Source organism: Ylistrum balloti, unplaced genomic scaffold, assembly GCF_031769215.1.
Source record: "Ylistrum balloti isolate Yb309-2 unplaced genomic scaffold, AGI_CSIRO_Ybal_v1 Utg369674, whole genome shotgun sequence".
NCBI lineage: Eukaryota > Metazoa > Mollusca > Bivalvia > Pectinida > Pectinidae > Ylistrum > Ylistrum balloti.
In genome coordinates, this window is record NW_026781918.1 from 871,339 (window position 1) to 889,872 (window position 18,534).

General features: G+C 36.4%; 2 protein-coding genes across 2 annotated transcripts in view; one reads left to right on the forward strand and one right to left on the reverse strand.

Moving 5' to 3' along the window:
- Window positions 1–9,783: 9,783 nt before the first annotated feature.
- Window positions 9,784–17,524, reverse strand: LOC132563245 (exosome complex component RRP45-like). Its single transcript, XM_060228000.1, has 14 exons — window positions 17,435–17,524; window positions 16,898–16,992; window positions 16,476–16,592; window positions 16,149–16,251; window positions 15,429–15,526; window positions 15,088–15,127; window positions 13,859–13,941; window positions 13,145–13,277; window positions 12,440–12,528; window positions 12,167–12,328; window positions 11,520–11,538; window positions 11,119–11,245; window positions 10,855–10,930; window positions 9,784–9,924 (listed from the first exon to the last, which is right to left on the reverse strand). Exons 1-14 carry the CDS (start codon window positions 17,498–17,500, stop codon window positions 9,819–9,821), a joined length of 1,314 nt encoding a protein of 437 aa, XP_060083983.1. The 5' UTR covers window positions 17,501–17,524; the 3' UTR covers window positions 9,784–9,818.
- A 156-nt stretch (window positions 17,525–17,680) lies between these two features.
- Window positions 17,681–18,534, forward strand: part of LOC132563566 (phospholipid-transporting ATPase IA-like) — a 52,082-nt gene continuing 51,228 nt past the window's right edge. The window contains exon 1 of the mRNA XM_060228310.1: window positions 17,681–17,766. Coding sequence (XP_060084293.1) covers window positions 17,721–17,766 — 46 coding nt within the window. The 5' untranslated portion in view covers window positions 17,681–17,720. The remainder of the gene's footprint in view (window positions 17,767–18,534) is intronic.

The following is an 18,534-nucleotide window of genomic DNA, read 5'->3' on the forward strand; positions in this document are numbered from 1 at the left end:
CTAGAGACCAGACCATTCACAATTTCTACAAGAGATCATTGGGACTGATGTAGAATATCTCGGTGCTGGCTAAACTGCCGCAGATTTTCTAATCTGTAGTAAAGACCTTAACGGAGAAAATGTGTTTGCATTGTCTACAGACCAGACCAGTGACAATTTCAACAAGAGATCATTGGGACTGATGTAGAATATCTCGGTACTGGCTAAACTGTCTCAGTAAAGGACTATGTAAAGTGTCAAGACAGCCATTATTGCTCTTGAAAAGTAAACCAATGGCGCCGTTTGCATAAATACTAGTATCATGACATCAAAAATATTTTCGAAAAAAAAAAAACAAAACAAAAAACAAACATTTAAATGCCATTATAATCTTGCTCTTAGAAGGAAATTAGCGCCCTCTCCATCTCAGTATGAAACTCAAGTGATTTAGGTTCCTTTACCATTTCTTCCAAATTAGGAATTTGTTCCAGTCCTTTTTTATCAGACAATATCAACATATTAGAGACATATATTATACACTTGTATGAAATCCTGTCCTATTATAACAGGCACCTAACGAACCGTTCCGAAACACGTGGACTCACTTACGAAAACCGACGTTGAAAGAATCATTAGCAAAGTTGCCAGACTTTCCGCCCTTGCTTAAGATTTTCTTTATAAGCTTTATTCAAGATGTTTTTGGGGATTTTTTTTTAAAAGCCACTTCTAATTTCAATACTTTCAAATGTACTGAAGATGATCATGTACAGTTAGCGTTCAGAAAATTTTCAATTAAAGTGCTGTATGTTATTGTTCGTTATGAAGGGAGATTTTTATCTATTGTGAAAGAAACCAAAACAGTATGTGTTACAGTATATAAATAGCAAATGACTTGGAGAGACACTTGTACGTTTTTGTTATCTGTGTATTGCAGTTGCAGACATCGGTCCATACTTGCGATCTTAATGTCCCTTTCGAGAGAATCCGTATCATGTCTTTAAGGTGATGATCGGGAGCGCATGTGGCTTAAGTTTTATAATCTATTTAAAAGGTCATTAGGATAAGCTCCTGAAATTACTTGGCGATAAGGAAACGGATACAGGTGTTCAATGGCAATTAGGTTTAACATGCACGTTTAGTCATCCTCATATTGCTGTTGATGATAAATGGCCAGTACTATTAACATTGATTAACATTATGAGGACAATATGTCTATCAACAATCTTTAGAATAGTCGTCCTTATCACATAACCAGTATACCGGTTAGACGATTTACAGGATCACGCAGGATCGGGCAGAATCGGGCAGGTTCGGGCAGAATCGGGGTAGAATAGTGCCGTTTTAATGATTTCGATGAATTTCTTTTGCATTGATATCATCAGATGTTAAACATTTTGAATAGTTTTTAAGGAAAAATGAAAACTTTTTAGTGCAACCTTTAGAAGCATACACGGTCAAAATCAGACAACTGACCACTGTGAAGCGCACTAGCACTGATGAACGTACTGTACGAGAAGGTAAGGAGTCGACCTTTTGTCGCCTAGTGTGACGAGATGGTAAAAAGACAATAGGAAAATGAACAAAAGATGGATACAGTATAATACAGATGATTCAGCTACTCTGTGTTTAACACTTGGTCATCTTTCGTAGCAACTGATCTCGCGTACAATGACATGTTGTTCAGTATGTAGAGAATACCAGTGGGTCGACTCCAAAAGACATCGCTCCTACCTTTTTGTAATGTGTTGTTAATAGGTGTAACATATTACAGTATTTGATTTCTGAATATTACTATTAAACCACAAAATACGTGTAAACGGTACATTTTCTTTGTGTTATCGTTTGACGTTGTTTTTACTTCAATGATGAGAATGGAGTAATACAACATCGGGAATATCACTGCCAGCGGTAGTAACCTCGCATGCGTCTCTGTGGTACATGTGTGTCAGATAGTAATCGTTTATAGGACGCGGATATCGTATCATCAGTCTTCACGTCTCTCTGCTCACCAATATTAAATGTTTAATCACAGAATGGGAACAACATCAAACGTTCAAGTTCACTACACATAGAGAGATTAATAGATGTAGAGAAAGCATGCTAATAGGCTGTATGTACGGACACTGCGGCAAATGGTATTTGAATGCATGTAAAACATTTTTAAGTTTATACATACATCTCCAATCATAATGTTAACAAAAGAAAACAAAAAAAACAAAAAAAAAAAAAAAAAAAAAAAAAAAAAAAAAACCAAAAAAAAAAAAAAAAAAAAAAAAAAAAAAAAAAAAAAAAAAAAAAAAAAACAAAAAAAAAAAAACAAAAAAAACAAAAACAAAAACAAAATACAAAACTTGTCGACTCAATCATAACCTTATTTCATATTCAATAAAACTAGAGCATTATATGAACATAAGAAAGGTTTACATGGAGACGCAAAAGTACAAGAAGAATATGATCAGGTGTTCCAGAAGAGTAAGCGTCTTCTGCTTCATCGACGGCGTCCTTCGTGTTAACCATGGTCAAACCAAGGTATTAAGGTCATGTTCTCAAACGAGAACAAGATATATAACAACAGAACCAACAGACAAACTAACGAGCATCAAACACGTCCAGCTTCATATTGCATTAAGTAAAAGCATATTTATCAATGAGATTACTTTGACGTCCGAAAAACTTCACAATAATTTTTATCAATCAGCATCTTTTAAAACCATGTGTCACGAGTTTGTCCAAAATTGACGTCTTCTTGCGAGCCTGTGCCAGTCAACGGTTAGTGAACCACACACGTCGCTGTGGATATGCATTTGAATATTGCATTTCATATTCTGTCTTCGTTGATAGTCTAGATTAGAATTCAGAGTGAAGAGTAGTGGGTATCAAAATACACAAAAATTCTTGCTTCGCTTTCTTAAAAACTCTTAAATGTCATAATCTGTATAATAACTGTATGAGGTTTTCATCATAACAAACGGATATTTATGTTTCCGTCTGTAAACAGTATGTTTTAATAAGAAAAAGAAAAGTAAAACCACCTACGATTTTACCGGAAGTTGAAGGTATTGCTCATGTAAGATAAATGTTAAATAACAGGTTGCACACACATGAACAAACATTGTTTGCTGGGATTAAGTGGTACAATGCCCCCGATAAGGACGGATGTATATCTCAGTGCGTTTAATCCAGTAATTGCTGCTGAACTTATCAAACTGTATATGTCTTCAATGCATGGGTGTGAGCTGTTTACCGAAAATGAATTACTTGTGTTGGAGAGAGCTCAAAAATGTATTTATTGTGAAACGGAGTCCAGGCTTTGACGTGAAGGCGGAAGAACAAGTTTAGATTGACATGAGTAATTTCTGTTGAAAATATGTTAAACTCATATCATCGATAGTGTTAATGCCTCACAACATAATGATACTACGTGTTACTGTAAAATCACCTGACAGAGAATTCACTCACACGATTAATTAGACGCACGTGGATACGTAATGGTTCTGTAATAATTAAAACCCTAATAATTACGATAATTTTAAAACTGGCAGTGTTTACTTTACAGCTTCACACGGGTACCACACTCATCTGTAAATAAGTGAGAATTGCTGTCAATATTATTAAGACAATATATTAATTTAATGCTAATTATAACGTTGTACATTTCATTATTAATTCAAGTTTAAATAGTTTCTATATTTTTTATGTAGATGCGTTGACATTGTGTTTACAAATGATACTTATGTTATCTTTTTTTCTACAATTTCCATATGGAGGATATAAAGATAATAATGATAAAAAATGGTTGTTAACTTGTCAAAAATGATTCGATATTCCAGTGTCGACTACTGATGCAAATTGCTAATCAATGAAGTTATGTGAGAATATTCAATGGTCGACATCGTGATTTCTTCGGAGAAAACGTATTTTTTCTTTGTGAGATAGGCTGTTTGACGTGATCGACGTTGTCACTTAACGGTTGACAACCTTCCGGAACGCCTGGTCTTATTATTGCACAATGCGCAGACACTGGTTTCTGTGTCTCAGATTGTAAATAATAAAATACAATCGTTATCCTTTGTGAAATACGAAACATTTAAATATACATAGATAACTTCTATCACACAACTGGGAAGTGGTGCCAGATTGCAGTGGCACTATACATAGCGGGAAATACTTGTCCTTTGAGATATATACAGAGTTTGTGTCACTGGATTGTTACACACGAAAAATTAATTAACTTATTGTCATGAAAATGTACAATTAATTTCTAATTTAAAAGCAAAAATTTCACCGTCAAAAAAACTTAAGATCAACATGATTTTTGCCTGACAACATGATTATTATGCAGTTTTGTGGAAAAGATTTTCCAATAGACATCTTGAAACAGTTTTCGTACGGGGCTAACTGGATTGAATATCAGATCAGATCAGGTAGGACCTAGTTCAGTTCTCGTTTTCACTTTAGACATACTGATGATGTTATGTTATCAAAAATATGAGAATCTTTTAGATAGTGTCCATGGGCTGTATCCGCTAGATCTAGAAACTGTTTTTAAAAACACATCAAATTTGTGTATAAACAGTAGTGGTAGCTGTGCAATAGACATTACTTCAATTCCAACTTGTTGTTTTATATACGTATAATTTTACATTTACAGATAGCAACCTTCCAGCTTTCCAAAACTGTTTTGTTTGCATTTCAAACACTTTAAGCTAACACCTTGTTAGACGTATATACAGATGTTCTAGTGCTGCAAGCTAACGACATTAGGAAATATTCTACATTCCATGTGTTTTTTTTTAAATTTAGATCCGTTCATTGCTCACTAGTATATATAGTGGTCCCGTTGTTGTTAAGCTTGTTCTCATTTTAGCATACACCACTTCTTGATATCCCTAAAATTACGTGCGTGTACCGCCCACGAAACAAAAGGATATGTCGATATTCTTTGTTTCTTCAGTGACGAATCGGTGTGATATTTCGTCGTATGCTGACAGGGTTTGACATGGTCACATTTATTTGTACTTTCTTCTTTGTATCTCATGTTTACTTTTTGTGATTTTTCCGTTTGATTCTGTCGTTTTATGTAATGTTACTGAGAGGCAATTAGTAAGCGACATATGCAGCATTGAGTATACACCGGACACAATTGGGGGAGAGGGAGGGGGGGGGGGTGAATATAAAGACTGTAATTATGCCTGATAATTATCGGAAAAGGTTGATTTCAAAGTTTTTTTTCAATAACAAAACAAATATCGCTCTTTCCTCTTAACTTCTATTACACAATTTTTCCGAATTCTATCTATTGTCTAAAGAGGACGTGGGGGTTTATCTATTTTTAGTGAAATCATATTAGCGCATTTGATTACGTAATATCGCCAACTGTACGAGACTTTGATCAAACGTAATATTGACACAACAGCAGATGTAATTGTTTGTCGAGTTTTAATCTGAAATTAAATACAATAATGGTGATTCAAGTGTTCTCTGATAGCAAGAACGTGAGATCAAATTCCACTACATTAAATCTAACCAGGACGTTTCCTCGACAGTACTATTATGCTGTCACGTTATAAACCAATAAAAACATGTCCATCCCATTAAACACGACAAAGGTTGTCTAGCCACTGAAATTTGAATTTGTTACATCACCCAGAAGTTTTCATATAAATGTCGATTAAACATCATTAAACCTTATTTAATTTAAACACACAAAAAAAGTGAACAACAAAATTAAATTTCCACTTTTTTATTTTGAAATTTACACTTATTCTTGAGGAATACATATCCCGTTTTTTTATATTTTATTTCATTTATTCATTTTTTTAAAAAAATTTCCCGGATATGTGCAATACCGGATCTCGTTTAATCGTGGGGTTATAAGAGAGGTAAAAATTGTTAGTCAATACTCGTATATATATCATGATGTAGAGGCATGTTCCAACAAAACAAGAAGCGTACTCTCTTCGCCCTGAAATCGACTGAAATTAACTGAAGTCAGCCTTGTCATTCCTATCAAACAACCATATAATTATCGGGAAGAGTTCTACGCAATTGTAATCATTGGAAAGTTGGGTTTTTTTTAATTTTTATATCTAATGTAGAGCTACAACCCGCACAAGCATTGCTTTATTGTGTGTTGGTCTATTTAATCAACCGACGTCTTTGTCTAAACGTCTTGCAACTATCTTTAGTTAAGTTTAATCAGTGTCACAATTGTAATATGATTGTAGACCCGGGAAGTAGAATTAATGGATAGTGGATTTTTCAAAACTCTAAACAGCTTTTGTGCTTCGATTTAAAAATAATAGAATTTCCACTGGATTCATTGCCGTACAGTGTACCTTCAAACTGAAAGAACATCGCCAGCCTACAGACATAGGAGAAAGGCAATGATGATATAAGGTTGAGAGCGAGGTAAATGTGAGTTGTTTAACTGACTTGTAAAACCAATTTTCATGTGGTAATACTTACCATAACTTAAGTATACAAATATGGTACCTACACCTATCTTTGTATCTCAAAAACAAAACATTAAAAAAAATCCCACCCTCCCTACGATCCCATCAGACATCACGGCATAGACATAGAGTGATCTCCCGTTCTCTAACAACCTTTATGGAGCCCCACTGAGGGAAAGCCAGGCAGAAAAGGAGAGGGAAGGATAGGGTGGGACTCAATAAAGTTATGGAAAGTGTTGCCTCATGAAAATTGGTTTTACATGAAAAAACCTCAATTTAGTTTCAGTAATAATTACCATAACTTTAGTATGCGAATTTGTCTTACCGTAGTGGTGACTAGATGCCAGGTGGCCCATACAGCACAGCCTAAATAGTAGGGAGGGGGAACAGAGTGCCCAAGAATTGGACGGACCTCCCCGTGTAGGAGTAGGTGAACCTACGTGCCGCCGTACGGAAAGGCATGCCCCGGGGCTAACGAGGCACGGCCATTGAACGTTCCGCCACCCGAGGTCCCAACGAATACAGGGCCTTCAGAGTGGGAAACTAGGGATCGCAGATAAAAAATCTGTGAAGGTATCCCTGCCCCGCCAGAAGGACATGACCTCCTGAAAGGAGGACCCATTGAGGAGGGCCCAGAATGCAGCGAGGGCCCTGACCTCTAGAGCCCTAACTTTCACCCTCGCCCCGAGCTTGATCATCAGGATGCTCGTAAGCGTACTTAATGACCTGGCAAACCCACCTGGAAACCGACTGGGAGGAGATATCTCGTTGTCCCTGTTTGGTGGGCAGAAACAGACGGGATCGACAGCCTTGCCCCCTGGTTTTATCGAGATAAAAGATGAGAGCCCGACAAGGACAAAGCAACCTATCTTGCTCCTCCGAGCTAGTCAAAGCTATGATCCTGATAGGATCTACCGAGAACCCCGGGACCTGATCCCTCGCTAAAAAGGAAGGATCAGTTAGGAGAGTTACGACAGTGTAGCTTCTGGGCCATCGTAGGCTAGAAGGAAGCGACGACAAGGCGTGGACTTCACTCCTCCTATAACCAGAGGCCAGAGCCAAAAGGATGTCTGCCTTTAAAGTTACGAACTTTAATGAGGCAGACTCCAAATGCTCATAAGGAGCCCTAGTCAGAGAATTTAGCACCAAGGCAAGTTTCCACCGTGGGGCCAGCTGCCGAGCTCTGGGTCTATCCAGATCGATGCCTCTGATTATGGCAGAAAGAGAGGAGGACGAACCTATCTCCTTCCTGCCGTAAAAAGCAAGGACACTTGCAATAGGGGTTATAATGCCAGGGGCAAGATTGTGGTCCCTAAACAAAGAGAGTAGGAAGTCCGCAATCAACTGCACAGAGGCTTTGAACGGATCAATCTCCCTGCCGACACAGCAATCACAATCGCGTGAAGGTGGAGGATCTCTGGTCGAGAGTGTGTCGTCTTGGACCGAGGCTGGCGAAAGAGATTCGGTATGGTGGGGAGAGCCAGGGGCTCCTCCACCAGAAACGACAAGAGTTCCGGAAACCAAGGTTGCCTCGGCCACAGAGGGGCTATCAGAAGTAAGGAGCAGTGATGCTCCCGGAACTTCTGTAGCACCCCAGATTGAAGGGAGGGAATGCATATGCATACATCCCAGTCCAGAAATAGGGCGTCCACAGCCCAAGCCTTCGGATCTGGAACCGGAGAGAAGCATGTTGGCATCTGGTTGTTCAGGGAAGTGGCAAACAGGTCTATAAGAGGTCTGTCCCAAACCTGACACAGCTGCCATTAGAACAGTGTTTATCAAGGCCACTACTTTCTACCTGTCTAGGAAGACCAAAAGAACAGTGTTTATCAATGTCACTATTTTCTACATGTCTGGAGGGACCACAATAAGTAGTAACAACCAAAAAAGGGCTTTGCTGAGAGCGTGTCGTTAGGTCATATAAATCAAAGTGTTGTGTTCCAAAATGGTGCAATATATTGTCAATTTTAACAGTATATTTCTTTCTTGGTATACTCAATGTTCGTAATGCTTTTTTGTTAGTGCATTTTGGCTATTCGTATAAACAGACTGATTGAGTTTAAAATATTTATGTATATGACACTTTACGTCGCTGCATCCTCTGTTGGTAACAAAGTAACATGAAAGGAAAACAAAAAGGTTCAAACCATAGGAGGCTACCTCTATGAACATAATTAGTACATGTATTCAATAATTGGGAAAGTTTTTTCGAAAGCTTATTTTTCATGAATATCGTGGTGCACCAGTAGTTCAACTTCTGAAAATGTAGTTAAAAGTTAGTCTACCGTGGTTCTAACTTAACCCTACCTGATGCTTTCCGAAGTTTAAGCGTAACTGTTAAAAGCTTTTTTTTAAATTAAAATTGTATTTGTTTTTGGTGTCAATGTCCATCTGACTACAATAATGCATTTTCCAATGAAACATTTGCATGACTGCTTCCTATACTGGACAATTTCCTTGCACATTCTATGAGGTCATTACATTTACTTAGCCCTACAGTGCATCATGTTCCTCCTGTTGACTAAAAGTACTACGCACCAGACACGTATAATGCATTGAATGTCTCTGTATGCATCAGGTGTAATTTTAACACTAGATTCTCAATAACATTGAAAGATAAAATATTGATGTTTATACAAATACTGCTTCTCTCAACATGTCACGATATAGCCTTGACAATCCTTTCAAAATATTTTCATGCGTATGGTGTGTGTACAGGACACTTACATTGATCAAACCAATCATATTCACTCTTTAATCAAGATCATGATCGACTCCTAAGCTGATCTTTAATTTCAATAAGAGCAACAGTGACTGCTTAACTACGTCATGTGATTTGTCTATCATTCTTTTTTTGTTGGTTGCTATTGGCAACATGTATACTTTCCCTGACTTGTTGAAGTATCAAAAGACTTTTAGTGAATGATTTCGGCAATAAAAAGTGAACTGCGGAATTCCATGGTGTCTTGTTAAAGCACCAAATAAAGAGATGTAGTGAAAATATTGCCAATTTATGTTTTGTATAAGTCTACTGCTGTCTTTATGAATGCTTGAGAAAGTATTTTCATTATGCGATAAACAGACTTAACTATATGATAAACAGAATCTTACACTTGTTTCCATTTCATATGAGATTTACAAAACAAGTCTAAGAATGAATTTTTCATTTTACCACAGACATGGATGTCCGAAACCTCAATTTAAAATGAAAAATTCTGAAGACTTCTTACACCAAACTAATATGAAACCGAAACTCTTTTAAAATCCAATGTGTATATCACAATGACTGACATGAACAAATTATCTATATTCTACGAAGTTCAAAATTTATCAAAACAGAAAAAGATAACAATATTCAACATGAATTTATTACAACAAATTAAACTATGAAGGTTTTCCTTTCCGTTTTTTTGGCTTGGATTTTGTTTGTAGTTGTGTGAGATTTGTTGATTCAGTTGAAGATCCTTTCTTTGTGTTGAAGGCTGGTTCTCTGTCAACAGAAAAAACAAATATACAGCAAGGCATTATTTATTTCTCTACCTATAATTCTTTTAGAGATTGGGTATGAAGAAATTTTTCAGAGATTGAGTATGACGCATTTTACTAGAGATTGGGTATGAAGAAATATAATAGAGGGTCAATACTGAACGTTTTCGTCAGGTTGGAAAGTAAGGATTATGTAAAGATTCTTTATACACAACCAGGAATTTTAATATGTGACGTTTCGGTGACCAGTACAATCCGTACGCTGTCACCTTCCTCAGACAAATGACCAATAAAGCATGTACACAAAGGTGTGATATGTGTACGAGTTGTCGTGGAATAGCGTCGATTTCGGACATGCTGACAAGTGCCGAAATGACTGTTAGCGAATAGTAAAACCATTCGGCTACGCTTAAAAAGTTCACCCAATCAGAGAGGAAGCAGTCGGAGTCCCAGATAAACAAATCGGCAATCACTGACCATGCAATGCAGGAAAACCATGTGATTGACTGGGAAAACTCAAAGGTGCTCGATAGGGAGAACCATCTTCTGAAGCGACAGATCAAAGAAGCCATCTGGATACGCTGCAGCGGGGCAGTTCTGAACCGAGATGAGGGGGCTCATAGACTCTCGCACATCTATGACCAAGTAATAAAATAAGCGTAGCCGAATGGTTTTACTATTCGCTAACAGTCATTTCGGCACTTGTCAGCATGTCCAAAATCGACGCTATTCCACGACAACTCGTACACATATCACACCTTTGTGTACATGCATTACTGGTCATTTGTCTGAGGGAGGTGACAGCGTACGGATCGTACTGGTCACCGAAACGTCACATATTAATAGAGGGTCAACACTCAAGCATTCTTCAATTGATCATTTTATGATATATTTTGTTGACAAGTTCTGTTTTAGGTGACAAAGTGATACCTACTTTGGTTTCGTATGTAGTTGGTCACCTTCCATGATGATGACATCCTCCTCCTCGCTATCAGAATCCAGCACCACCACTAAATTCACAAAATGGCAAGTGGCAGAATCAAATTAAATATTGAACATTATTCCTTATATACTTTTACTAATAAGAATCACATTTTTCCTGACAAATTTTGCGTACTTCTATCAATATCTATCTAAGTTTCTGTTAAAAGGAAATTGTCTAAATGTAACCAATGTAAAATGTAAATTGGAGTTTTACCATCTGGTTTGGATTTATTGTTTGACCTCTGTCCTGTGACCTTGTGACCTTGTTCCTCTACAAGCTCCTTCTCCTCCAAATCCCATGTACTGGGACCTCCTTCTCCTATAGAACCAACCTCTTTGTCCTACAGCAATGACAAAATCATCGTCATCATCAACAACAACAAATGTAACAAGGGAAGTAAGCAAGCCATTTACTTCAATATTTGCAATTTCAGTCTATACGATACTGGAGTAGGACAGAACAGTTAAACTACAGCAAGGCCAATACCCTCCTACACAGTGTATAGATACATTAATGCTAGCTTTGTAGTGACAAGAAGTGATCTGAAGGTAAATGTGGATTGCCCACTTTGGTTGTTTTCATTAAAAAAAGATTAAGAATTTAAAGAAACTTACCAATATTTCCACATCAGATCTGATAAAAAGTCAAGGTGAAACTTGTCTCCAAACTTTTCGTAACAGTATACCCACACTTTCTGCCTAAGTATACATTTCTCACTTAAAACATCGATGGTGATGTAATTATCATTGCATAATATGTTCATTACATATGGTTGTTGAATGAATTGATGATTTCAGCAGTTGGACAATATCTGAGTTTGAGAACAATTTAATATATAGAAACATTTGATATTACCAATAGCATCAACCCATATCATTTAAATCCTTAGTCATGTCCATAAACAAAGAACCTTGAAGTAAGGACCTTTATTTTTAGACAAGCATTTGCATTTGTCAAAATACACATTATACCAGGTAATATTATATATTGCATTGGAGTCACTAATTAACCAAATACAGCAACAAATTTACGAATGTGTCTGAGAGTTCATACATTTGTAAGCAAATAGCTTTTCTATATAATCCAAACTCTAACGCTTTGCCATGAATGGTCTAGCCAATGTAGAAACAGTAAGATGTATACGAGATGTAAAAGATGTATGTGAAATGTAAATAATGTATGTGAGATGTAAAAGATGTATGTGAGATGTAAAAGATGTTTATAAGATGTAAAAGATGTATTTGACAGGTAAAAAGGATCCGAGTCACTTGAGACTGTGGTCATGGACTCCCTAATTGTCTTAAGTGAGGCTGCCACGTTCTCTTCCACCTCATCCATGTCCACTTCCTCTGGTTCCATCTCATTGGTAGTGATGGTATCCATGGCAACAGATTCTGTGTATCCAAACTTTTCTCCTTTGACCCTAAAAAACAAATAGAAAAACAGTTATAAATACAACCTGACCAATACATACTGTGTAATAAGCCAATGTGTATGTAGATTGACCTATAAAACAATTACAAATACAACATACCTGGCCTGTCTGTCATTGTCCAGAGCTTTGTGAATAAGATCTGTTGTCTCTGCTACCTTCACCACAGCAATATTGGAACAACGCAGGACCTAAATACATCAATATATCTGGCACTCATTATAGTGTTGGAACATGGCAGGACCTAAATATATCAATATATATTTATATGAAGCACGTTTTTTATGGTTATGCTAGACAAACATAACATTATTCACAGTATAGCCAGCTGTAATCTAACTGTTATTAGGAAAACACAACGATTTTTATTATCTTACTGTGAGACAGATAAGTATTATATAAGAACATTCCAAAATTGATTATGTCCCTTCCAACATGTGCTGCACTTAATATCTAAGTTTGTACTTTTTTATTTCATCTTTATGTAATATTTTTCCATGGAAAGATTAAATGTTTCACATAATATAGTCAGGGTTTTCCATAAGAGCCGGTCGCCAGCCAATTTGACCGGCTACTTTGATCATTTGGCCGCCTACACCAATCCAGTTCCGTAATAATGTTCCGTACACGACTACACGTACACGGCAGGCCAGCCTCCTACTTTCACTACACAGCCTGATACTAATAAAATTATGGAAAACCCTGTATAATTACAAAAAAATTAAACTTGTCTTAATCAGACAACAAGGCTGCTAAGAGTCCATGAACAAACATGTATTTCAAAACAAATACATTATTGACAAATACCTGGTCTTTAAGGAGAAGCATTTGTCCTGTTACTTGTAATGTGCAGATTTCACGATGTTTGTTCATTCCTATTACCATCTTTCCATCCATCACTTTTTCTTCTTTGTCTGTTGGGTCAACCAACAAGAATTTTCTACAAGAAAGATAATGGCAATAAGGCTATGGAAATGGAGAGTGTTCGAAATGGTGCTAGGTTTACAAACGTTCATTATAAATCAAGGCTACATTTACAAAAGTTTTAACTTAAAATATGAAAGAAACTGTAAAAGACGGTTAATATGAAATATAATATCAGACGGTGCAGAGAATGGTAAACCATCAACAGGACAATTTCCAATGCTTGTTGAATCAATGAATAGAACAAAGTTCAGTCATCTGAACTTACAATTCTTGCTCATAGAAACAGCATCAAACTTTTCATTAATTGTGCACGATAGCAGAATGACACAATTTCCAACTTTGCTGCTGCCTACACTTATGTGTGCTCAAAGAATGAGACAGCAGACAACTTTTCTATTTTCCTACACTTAATCATGTTCATAGAATAAGTCTTACTGCTCCTTTCTATAATTAGCTCTGCAATTAAAATGAGGTGAAATCTAGCTATATAGTGCTTCACACTGACCCCTAATTAGTGAATTACGGCATTGAATGACCCCTGGTAATGTCTTACAGCACAGAACACAGAGCTTCCATCTCCCTTTCTACACTTACCCTTGCTCATAGAATGAGAAAGACACACAGATAGGCATATGATGTACACTGAGGGGGATTGGATCTTTCTCCTCCAATGGGTGCTGCAATCATAAACCAAATACCTATATTTTATAAAGAAATGCTGCTACATGTATATATGTAAGTGTATGTATATGTCTGTATGCAAGCATGTTCATATGAACTACATATGTGTGAGAGTGTGTGTGTGTGTGTGTGTGTGTGTGTGTGTGTGTGTGTGTGTGTGTGTGTGTGTGTGTGTGTGTGTGTGTGTGTGTGTGTGTGTGTGTGTGTATGTTTATGGGTGTGTACCTGGGTGTGTATCTGTATAAAGTCTCACAGTTTGAATATGTAGGCGTGTTCTCATGCATGTGTCTGTAAGCATATGTTTATTTTTATTCATGTATCTACTGTACATTGTAATGAATAAAAAGATCAGTTAAAAAAATGCTGCTGTCAGAATTTTTATGTGTGGAAATGTACCATAGTCATTTTATTCATGATTTAGATCGTACACCAGATATTAATGTAGATGGAAAATCTATATGAGGAAATATGTATGGTAAGCATCACTGAGACAGTAGAAATGTGGTTACATAGAAATTGTCGTTGTCAATATTATCATTTGTTTCAGTTATAAGGTGATATATATCTCCATTGTCACAACATACTAGTGAGCTTTATCTCCCTCCTGACAAGTGACAATTATTGCCATATCAAAACTTGTGAGTTTTTTCGTTTTATACATAACTTTTGAGTATTCTCCCAGCTATATGTAAATTGCGAATATTCTTCGCTGCTGTATATCACTTTAAGTTTTCTCTCTGCTAAACAAGTTTTATCCCTGCTATACATAATTATGAATTTTCTCCCTGCTATACATGATTATAACTTGTGACTTTTTTCCCTGTTACATATTGCTGGTAAATCCTCTAACCTGCATTCATCACACTCAGGTAACAACATGAACCACCTACTCTCATAAGACTTTTGAATTAACTCCACTCTTACACACCAGTTATCTCCCCTATCACCTGGTAAGCCATCACTTTTTGAACTTCTTGTTGCACATAATTATTTATTGTTAACTAAATTGCCATTATATTTAAATTGTTCAAACATTATCTGTTATATCTTTATGTAAATTTTCATTCACTTTACCTAAAGTATAAAGAAACAGGGTATAATATCTCATTCCATATAACTTGAGTCTTGGAGAATCTACTCACCACTATAACATTGCTTCCATCAACAGTCACATCAGGTCTCCTACATAATGAGAGATTCAAAAAGATCTTTTGAGTTGCTCAACACAACAAAGAAAACATATTTTTTTTTAATTTTATACAATAATTTATTTCAAGGAAACAAAAATTTAGAAAGAATTTCAATAAATAAAATACAAATGCCTGGATTATTTTTTTTTCAAGTTGTAAAAATAAAATTGCATTGTATAGACTTTCATTATTTCAAGAAAGACATGGTAATATCAATTATTTGTTGACAGGCATACAACACCTGTACTTTGAACATATCTATAAGTTGATAGAGGTTAATTTAGAGTACATACCTGAAGTGAGTGAGTGCTGTGATTGCTGCTATGCTAGCACAGTCGATTATATTCCCATCATGATTCAACACATGGATGTCTGTTCTCACCTGCCATACCTGTCATGAAAACATCAGTCATCTGTCTTTAACAGTTTATTCATAGTGTTCTCATCAATATAGGGATGAAGAAAATTAATGCTTACAAGGTTAAAGGACTCTTGATACACAATCAATGGTATCATATGTGCTGCACAGATGCTACACCATTGTTGATAAATACACTAAATATAACAAATCCTCTGAAATACATTGGTAGTGAAGTAGACTGAGACATTTCTAGTTTTCACATAAGTGTAGTTGAAATGAACATATTATATGGAAAAGTTTGAGAGAAAGACTGTATAGATTTGGCTTTCTTACCATAACCTAAGCTGTTCATGTATCCTCCAGCCTAATATGATACACACAGACCTGTTACCTATCTTTTCTCCTGCTATGATACACACAGACCTGGTACCTATCTTTTATTCTGATATGATACACACAGACCTGGGACCAATCTTTTCTCCTGCTATTATACGCACAGACCTGGGATTTACCTTTTTGTCTGATATGATACCCACAGACATGGCCCCTTCCTTCAAACCTGACCTGGGACCATTCTTTTCTCATGCTATGATATACATAGACCTGTGACCAACCTTCTCATCTGAAAAGATCCCACAGACCTCTGACCTACCTTTTCGCCTGATATGATACACAGGGACTCCATATCAACACATCGAGATTCTTTCAGACACCTCTCCAGAAGTCTGTTTATTTCCACACTTAGCTCAGATGGCCTACAAAATCCAAGCCAGGTGAGCTAATGATGAATTTTATCATTTGTTATTGCCAGCAAATTTGAAATAAAAATAGTCTTTTAAACATTAAATTTATGGAGGAGGGTGGTACGGTAAAAAGGGACTGAAAATTTGAAATATTACTCTTTTCACTTTCTGATTGATTAGCTATGAGTGTAATGAAAAGTTGCCATGATTTTTTAACTTAGAGAGTCAATATTTACCTTCCTTCAAAGGATGGACATGCCATGGGAGATAACTCTACATTGATGAAAAGAACACCATCAGAAGGCCTGGTGGCTTTAGGTGCACAAAGCTCACAGGACACCTTAGCAAACACTCTGAAAAATAATATTCACTTGTACTAATTTTCAGTTCATATCTATCTATTTGAAAATAGTTCCTGTTTCTCTTCAATGTTTTAGAGACTGTAAAAAATCAGAAACAGCTGATCGAAGACAATGGCATAATGTACACGTACCCCCGAATCAAAAGCATCCTTTTATACATTTACTTCTTTACTTCTCAGGGATCACTGAAATCATAAATGACTTTAATCTATTTTGTCTGAATAGCCCCTAAACAGATTCAATCTCCACCTTTTTGGCAAATGTCATAATGTAATAGCATCCTTTATATAATCTACCTTGTCTGACCAAGTTCCACATAGCAGCTGCCCCTCTCAGTACCAAACTTAATTCTGATCTTTCTGTAGTCAAATGGCTGTCTTCCATCAATCCTCTGAAAAAAGCAGATTAAAAATCAAAGTTCCTATAACAAACCAGTAGGGGATTTGATTGTGACATTTCGATGACTACTCCGTCACCTTCATCAGGCATACAACCTACCAGTGTGAAGGGTACTAGCACTGACATAAGAAGTGTAACAAATCGATCTAATTTTTTGGCTGTACTATAATCCAATGTACATCAAGTTCGAAATAGTATGACAAGGTGTTAACTGATCATAGTAAAATAGGACACAAGATGGTTTTAATATTACCAACATGAAGAAAATGTTTCAAAATACCTCTGAAACATAGTTTACTCCATCAAAACTAAAGTATCTGAAATAAAATGCTAAAAACATTTGATTGTCTCACTTCAAATATACCAGATTATGACCCGTCCAACATCATCCACAATGTGATAATCTCATCAAAAACAATCGAAATTAGAATTACCTTCTTTTGTATTACTGCTTGCTTGATAAATTCTCGTTCACAATTCGATAATGGAGTGTCTCGCATCTTGTTTTATGAATGTTTATTTATGAGCATCTCAACACGTGTGAGTCCAGTTTCAGTTTCAAAACGAGGCGCACTTCCTGGTGTAGGCTATTTTTAACTCTTCCATTGAAGAGCTGCCCAGAGGATCCTTCAGGGGATGAAAACTGTCACAGCACAAGAATGACTGTTATTATCCTTAAGAAGTGCATTGAAGTAAATTATTTATAGCCATAGAAACGTTATGGCAAACAGACAAGATTTTACTGACTTCGGAGGCAGATACGAAGGTAAGTGCATTAAACCACACAGTCCATCTCGTCTAATCCACTGACGCTTACTTGGTTTACTGTCTGTATCATTCAACATTTTACCACCGCTGCCGGTAGGTTAGCTGTGATTGATCGCTATCGATCGGCAAGTGACAATATCCCTACTGGTCATCTCAGTACAGCCACGGAGTCGTGTTGACTGGTGAGAGTCACAAGACACCGTCATCGGGTAGTTAACATGGTCTCTTTCTGTAGCTGATAGTAATTGTAGAAAGACCATCGGTTGTATGATTAATTATACAAACTAATCGATGAGTTTAATAACCATCTAACGTGTAGCTATACATCATTTCTTGTTTACCTGCTACTCGGCAAGGGCTGTTCATCTGCTCTGTAGGTACTAATTACCTCTCATATTGTTGTTTGCTTTATTCTGTAAGTAACAAAGGTTGAATTTTCAGGATCACTATTAATGATTACAGTGTTAACGTTTAAATTCATAAGGAAGAAAATAAAGCAACCTGTTGAGCATATATGTTTAAATTTATACTGAAAATAGATGTACTTATTTTCCTATCAGTGGTCAGTGATGAAGAGGGTAAGTATCATTCTTAACATCTGAGTTACTAATTATAACCTGTGAAGATGACGGTCATTAACATGTCATGGTGATGTGAGTCACTAATTATAACAATCTTACAAATAAGGATGACTGTGAGTCACTAACAAATGATGATTATAGTGAGTCACAAACAAGTGGTACAATGTCTGTGAGTGGACAAATGA

Coding starts and splice junctions, on each gene's coding strand:
- LOC132563245 (XM_060228000.1), bottom strand. CDS start 17,500: ATGCGAGACACTCCATTATCGAATTGTGAACGAGAATTTATCAAGCAA. Junction 16,993..17,434: donor AAGCAGTAATACAAAAGAAG/GTAATTCTAATT, acceptor TGCTTTTTTCAG/AGGATTGATGGAAGACAGCC. Junction 16,593..16,897: donor GTGGAACTTGGTCAGACAAG/GTAGATTATATA, acceptor ATTATTTTTCAG/AGTGTTTGCTAAGGTGTCCT.